Genomic DNA, 7,034 nt, shown 5'->3' on the forward strand with positions numbered 1-7,034 from the left:
TGATTATAAAAGTGTTTCTCAACAATATTATTTATAAATGAAATGTAATTTTTTATGTTTTTTGTAATAGACTACTATAATAAAACACAATTATAATATATTATAACTTCAACAAAGCCCTCCGCCAAAATCTATTTGTGGTTTTTGTGTACCTTCTGAATCATCAACATACTCCAAAGTTTGAGAGGTAAGGTTCTATATAAAATATTGTTATTGTTAATTTTTTTAAATTATTTTATTGAACTTTTACGATTAAAAAAATAAAATGTATAAATACTGAATCAATAATCCATTTTTCTGCTAAACTTTTTGCTAAAACTGCGAATTCTATGTCCATATACTTTATAAATGAGTTGTTTAATGTAGAGTTTATTTTTTCAGCATCTCTGTCTGAATATGCATTTATTATGTCATCAAGCATACAAATCTAAAAATTTAATAAATATCTCTACAATTTTTATGAACTCACATCATCATTATTATTATTATTGTATGGTATTATTGACTGGTAGTGGATTTTTATGCCACAATTTAGGTGTCTCTTTTTCAAAGTTTGTCACTTATGTCACACTTAGGAAGTGTAGTATGGTTGTTGTTAACATTTTTAAATAGTCATCCATCCAAGGTTTAGCAGTAACTAGTGTGGCTTAACCTCAATTAAAAGTCATAAATGAGGTATTCACTATATTACACTAGCTTCCCAGTGTTATATAAACTTATATTAAAGCATATCAAGAATTGTCACAATTACCTCAGCTTGTTCACAATATCTTGATCCATACTCATTAAATACTTTTTTAGCAGCTACAATATCATCTTTTGCTAACTGCAACAAAAATAGTTCAACAGCAACTCTACCCATATTAGATACAGATCCACCTTCAAAAGTATAACCAATTTGGCGTTTTAATTCTTCTTCAGCTTCATCATACCTAAAAATGATTGTGATTAATGAAAAAATCAAGAAATCTATTCAAATAAAATAATACTTTTGTAATTTAACCAATAATCTTGCAGCCTTATGAGTATATTCCATTGCTTGTCCTATTGAATCTTCATTCTATTCATTTAAAAAAGCATTTATGATAAAAATGGTAAATAATTATAAGTTTAATTCAAAACAATTAAATTCAGAAGCCAATGACTATTTTAAAGGCTTATTTTGTAAAAAAAAAATTATTAGATTAAAATAGAGAAGTTATAATACATTAACTTCAACCAAATTATGGATAACTTACTGAAGCAACATTAGAGGCCTCTTTTAGTAATTTAACAGAAGATTCTAGATCTGTTTGCTGTATCATGTCTGCAGCTTTACTTAATAACATAGAAGCACTACCAGAAGATCCATGTTGCTGATAATAATAACTTGCTTTCATTGCCAAGTCTGGAACATCCCTAAGGTCTCCAATCTCCTTGGATAAAGTTACTGCCTGTTCTAAAGATCTAAATACATACGAGTATATTATAAATAATTATAGTCCATCATAGTATGCTTATCTATGTCATAGTCTTAGTATAATACATTAAATAATATATTTTAACACCGCCATGACATAATTAATCATTATATTTTTTAAAATTATCGCGTCATAAAATTTAATGTCATCATAGCTATTAAGCAAAAAAAAAACTTACTTCAACATATAAGTAAAAATCAGAAAGCTAAAAAATAGTAAAAATTATTATTTAATGTAAAGTTAAATACTTGGCAGCATGAAAAAGTGATCCATTTTGTAAGTAGTTTTGTGATGCTTTAAGCAAACATTCCTTACTCTCTTTAAAAGACTTTCCAACACGAAAACATACAGCTGAAAAACAATTTAGTTAAAATTTCATGACTTTTAAGAATTTATAAAAACGTCAAATTTAATTTATTTAAAATAATAATTATTTTTCGAGAATAAAAAAATTCTCTATTTACTTGTTTTTTTTTAATTTTTCAATAATAAATTAACAATATTATTTGCAATGGTGACTTTTTTTATTTTTATTAAACAATTTTTATAAAATGACTTTAATAATTAGCAAACATTTTTGTTTTTGCTGAAATATTTTCAAATTTAATGTTTTCATTATAACATATTTAGTGAATTAATAAACAAAAATTAAATAATTTAAAACGTTTATTTATTTAATATAATTCAAATTATAATAGGTTTTTGCTGAATTCTCCCAACTTAAATTGAAAATATTGATTAATTAAAATATTTGTCTTATTAGATAAATAATAAAAATTAATATTTCTTGAATCACTATTTTTATCTAACTTTTATAAAACTATCTGACCTTCAAAGCACAACTAGGGTTGTTATTTTATTTATTATTAGTATATATCTTAGTAAGTTGATTATTCTTAACTAGAATAAATCTTAATTTTTGGCAATAATTATGATAAAACAGTATTACAATTTATAAATGTATAACAAGCTTTTATAGTATACCTGCTTTGGAAAATTCATCAGCTGCACTGTCATAATCTGGTACCCATTTTAATAAAGACGTTTTAAGGCTAAATAAAATATATTTTATAATAGAAGAATAAATACTCTTAATTTATTAATTATTAGAGAGATAATTGAATAAATAGTTGTTTACTTAAGCTTACAATTTATTGGCTTTTTCCATACATTCCCTCCCTTCTTGGCACTTATCTTTCGACATGACAAAAATTTATTTCCACAGTATATAAAAATTTTAATTTGTATTTAAATTTTAGATATTCAAAAAACTTATGTAAAATAACTACTTAGTTTTAACCATTTTAGGAACTGTTAAGAAATTATTATCAGAAAATGATATGAAATATTAATATAAAATCAAATTGAATAAATCTACTTCGACTAAAATCATAAAAACAAATGTTTCCTCTCATTTGTTATCTGGCCCTAGGTAAAATTATTAAGAAGTATGCTCGATAAAATTAGTGCGCATGATCAACCAAGGGGCAAAATATGCAACCAACAATAAACCTAACGTGACATCACATGTATATACGTTGCGTTGATTATATTCGATACTAAGGGATACCGTCCCGATTTAGCCACATATTTAAATAAACTTTTTAAATTAAATTCCCCTTTAAATTTCAATTATTTCTTACTTTTATTAATATTAACTGTGTTTTAATACATCTTTTTATTATATTATCTGCTACACTGTAGTAGTTTATCAACTAAGATTCAACTCGTTGATAAATCTAACCAGAGTAAAAATTTAAATACACATAACTAGTTAAATATCAATTTTTTGTGTAATTAATTACAGTAAGTACAAATTATTACAGTATTTATAAAACCACATGGTAGATTGTATTGTAGTTTTAATGATAATTCCCTAAATTTTGTACTTTTTTTTTTATTGCACCTTTTTTTGTGGTTTTATTGTTTACAGTTAGAATTCTAAAATATATTCTTGGTCTAATAATACAGTTTAGAACTTCATTATCCACCAAAAAAGCATCCGAAGAACATTATTTTTTGTTAATTCAAGTACCTCCTTCATCAAGCCCCGAGTTTTTCTAATATCATATAGTCATAAGTATTTATAAAATATTTTATATTAATTGTGTTACTATAAGTACCATTTCCATTTAATTTTTAACGATTTTTCCTTAATTTATTAATGTATGAAATGGTTGTTATTGCCCAAATTGTTTATCTTCTATCAAATCTTTAATTTTATTCAAATAATTCACAAAATTCGGTTATTTGTGTTCAAATCTAAATGCTATATACACCCATTAATAAATAAAGCTATCCTCCTTAAATAAATCTGATTATGTTCATTATTAGCAGGACTCTAAAAAATTAAATAGTATACTATGTAATTCATACATTGTTCGATAACAAACTCTTTTCAACTACTTGCTGCAAATACTATAAATAATTTTACAAAGCATTATCATTAATTCATTATATTAATATAAATATTACTTAAAAATTATATCTATTATTGATATCATATTAGAATTATCAATTCGAAAAACGCGCGTTTATTTAAGTGCATTTGACAGTAGTTGTGTTTCACCAATCGTATACGAATACTCAAAAACAAGGCGATACACATGCGCGTACTACGACGAAAACGCGGACTATGTTCCAGCATACTTATCTATTTTACTATGATCTGGCCACTAATTTGAAATAATAAATCAGCTGATAGATTTGAACTAGCGCTTAAAACTAATTACAGATAAACCCTCATCTTTCAAAATTAGTTGAACTGCTAATTATAACTAAAATTATTTCGAGGGTTAAGGTTTTAACCGGAAATAACATTTTAAGTTATCCTTGATTTCAGTTAATTAATTTTTATAAACATAAATTAGAATTTTTCTAATGTTATAATTCTTTTTAATTGTACGCTCAAGATTATTTTATAGAAAGAATAGAAAATAGATTTATTACTCCCTCTACATTACATTTTTATAACATAATTGTTTTCGTCATATGGGCATTTAAACGCCTATCCAGCCTTAAAAAATATATAATTTTGAATACTTAAATAATGATTTATACACTGAGAATATTTAAAAAAAAATTTAATATAAAGTAAAAATTTCATAAATACACTTAATAATATTTATAATAATTGAGTTTATATATTATACTAGTGTCATAACCATTCTGCTCAGGACAGTTCTACGCTAGATAAATTTAATTAAAGGACTAGGTTATTTATAAAATAAGAAAAAAGAAACTAAAACAATTATGTCGTATAAATATATTTTATGTCAAAAAAATAAAAGACAACATTAAAAGTACAATATATTTGTGAATATTTAATTTTTAACAATTAAGTAACATAATTGACATATAGGCATTTTCAAAAAAAATATTCGTCTAATACTGATAAATTTTTTTTTTCAATTTTTATTCGTCTTCGGATGTTGGATACTAGTCTTGTGGTATCTCATTATCATTATTGTAAAAAATTATGAAATAAAATTAATGGCTAGTACCGGATGCGATACTAGCAATTGATGATTTGATAATAAAAAAAAAATTAGCAATTATCCTAAATACTATTTAAGCCCAATGGACCTAGCCATCGTGGCCAGTCGACTCAAGTGCGTAGTTTTATGCTTAGTGTCAGTACTCGTTAATCTCAGTACTCGGTTGTCGCTGTCTGGCTTACTATATAATGTAAAGTCTTTGTTCTTCCCTTTTCACTTACCTACTTTGTTCTCTACATTTCACTTGTGTCTTGCACTTCGACTGCACTTCATACTCGGCTACCCCTTGTTCTTCATCCCTTCCCATACCCAAAATATTTGTATCTTGCACCTATTACCTAGATATTATTCTTATTCCCTTCCTATAACACCGGCTTTCGACACTCACACCCAATCAGAAGTGTCAGCTGGTACCTGCTGTAGGACCACACGTACGTGAAGGTCTACGCAAAATCATCATCTTCGTACAAGTCATTTTCACTTCCCTTAGTAGTTTGATTTGTTTACACCATTAAGTACACTAAGGTGAACTGGTATTACTATGAAATGAATTATAATATTAAAAAAATAAATAATTTTATAACTTAGTTTAATTGGCCAGATATCTGGTGGGTTAATAGTAAACGGAATTTAATGTATTAAAATATAAAATACAAATACAAAAAAAAACGTATTCCAGAAACATATTTTAGCTGAAAAGGTATTAATTTTACTATGATGTGTGTTTTTTTTTTGTGTCTTACCACTTTTTCTCAGCTCACACCAAACCAATTTCTTTCAACGATACGTCAAAAGATCACAAATCGTATCTAGTCGAAGACATTATCCTCAAAAATTGAAAAAATTCCCTCGTTCCCCGTAAATGAGAGAAATCTCCAAAAAAAATTACAAATTTAAAAATTGCTAATTGTTGACATTTTTTCAATTTTTTTTTACTTAAAACTGCCATAACTTTTTTAAAAATTACCAAATCAATATAATTTTTTTTTTATAGATACATGATGTCTTTACTTATCATTTGGTATAATTTTTTTATAAATCTGATCCTTTACCTGCCCACAGGGGAGAATTCAAAATGACTCTATTTAATACAGTAAAATAACAATAGAAACTTGGCTTACAATCACTTAATTTTAAAATTAATTAGAGCTTGTTAACAAGCTCTAACGGACAAACGGTTAATCGGAAAAAAAAACCTTCGAACAAAGTTGCTTGTAATTTTTTTTTCTATCATATTAAAAATAAGAGTTCCCATTTTAGAAAATTATAAATAAGGGTTTTTATCACTGAAGAGACAAAAAAATAATGATTTGACTACATATTAATGTAGAGATTTTTATACTTGATATTTTTTCTCTTTAAAAGAATTTATAATTCTCAATAGTTTCTGAGAAAATGAATGTCTTACCAGATTTTGATCACTCTGTATATCTTAAATTAAAACTAATGTAATGTTCTTTATTATGAAAAAAAAAAATTTCGGACTTTATTTTGTCATCACTGTGAAAATGGCTACCAAATGCTATTTCTGTGTGAAAATTCTCGATTTTATATTTTACATCTTTAACTTTATAATGCTACAACTTAAATCGGACTAATTCCCTATATACAAAGGGTTCAAAACTAAAAATTGCAAATAGAACTTTTTCAAATTAATTTTTGAAAGTGTTCCAGAAATACTGATACTTATATATATATATCATAAATTAAAGTTTATGTAATATACCTTTTTATGGAAAAAAAAATTTCGGATTTTATTTTGTTTTTTGAAAACGGACACAAAGTTAATAAAAAAAACGGTAGCACAGTGGGGTCGCGGCATAGTGGAGACATTGCATAGTTGGGTCCAGATAGATTTAATCTGACAGTGATTAAAATCACTATCATAAGAAACGCTTCGATGCAAATCTGTAGATAGTGTTTAATTTTAAAAAATTGATGGATAATTGCAAAATTAACATCAACTTCTATTAAAATAAAATACAAAACCCATAATTTGAATACAAAAATAGCATATTTTTGAATACGGCAGCCATTTGCGTATAAAAGATAGGTCGTCGGGACAAATTTTTTTTTT

General features: G+C 25.6%; 1 protein-coding gene across 1 annotated transcript; it reads right to left on the reverse strand.

Moving 5' to 3' along the window:
* Nucleotides 1-75: 75 nt before the first annotated feature.
* LOC126904780 (gamma-soluble NSF attachment protein-like) lies at nt 76-2,866 on the reverse strand. Its single transcript, XM_050684012.1, has 8 exons — nt 2,609-2,866; nt 2,445-2,512; nt 1,709-1,811; nt 1,239-1,446; nt 990-1,060; nt 752-932; nt 278-427; nt 76-195 (listed from the first exon to the last, which is right to left on the reverse strand). Exons 1-8 carry the CDS (start codon nt 2,662-2,664, stop codon nt 109-111), a joined length of 924 nt encoding a protein of 307 aa, XP_050539969.1. The 5' UTR covers nt 2,665-2,866; the 3' UTR covers nt 76-108.
* Nucleotides 2,867-7,034: the final 4,168 nt, after the last annotated feature.

Source organism: Daktulosphaira vitifoliae, unplaced genomic scaffold (assembly GCF_025091365.1).
Source record: "Daktulosphaira vitifoliae isolate Bord-2020 unplaced genomic scaffold, ASM2509136v1 Scaffold_4, whole genome shotgun sequence".
In the NCBI taxonomy this organism is placed as follows: domain Eukaryota; kingdom Metazoa; phylum Arthropoda; class Insecta; order Hemiptera; family Phylloxeridae; genus Daktulosphaira; species Daktulosphaira vitifoliae.

What these genes read in the sequence shown, in the direction of transcription:
- LOC126904780 (XM_050684012.1), bottom strand. Translation starts at nt 2,664, where the DNA reads ATGTCGAAAGATAAGTGCCAAGAAGGGAGGGAATGTATGGAAAAAGCC. An exon ending in TGATGAATTTTCCAAAGCAG is followed by an intron (nt 1,812 to 2,444) that starts GTATACTATAAA and finishes ATTGTTTTTCAG; the next exon opens with CTGTATGTTTTCGTGTTGGA. An exon ending in TTATTGGTTAAATTACAAAA is followed by an intron (nt 933 to 989) that starts GTATTATTTTAT and finishes AATCATTTTTAG; the next exon opens with GTATGATGAAGCTGAAGAAG.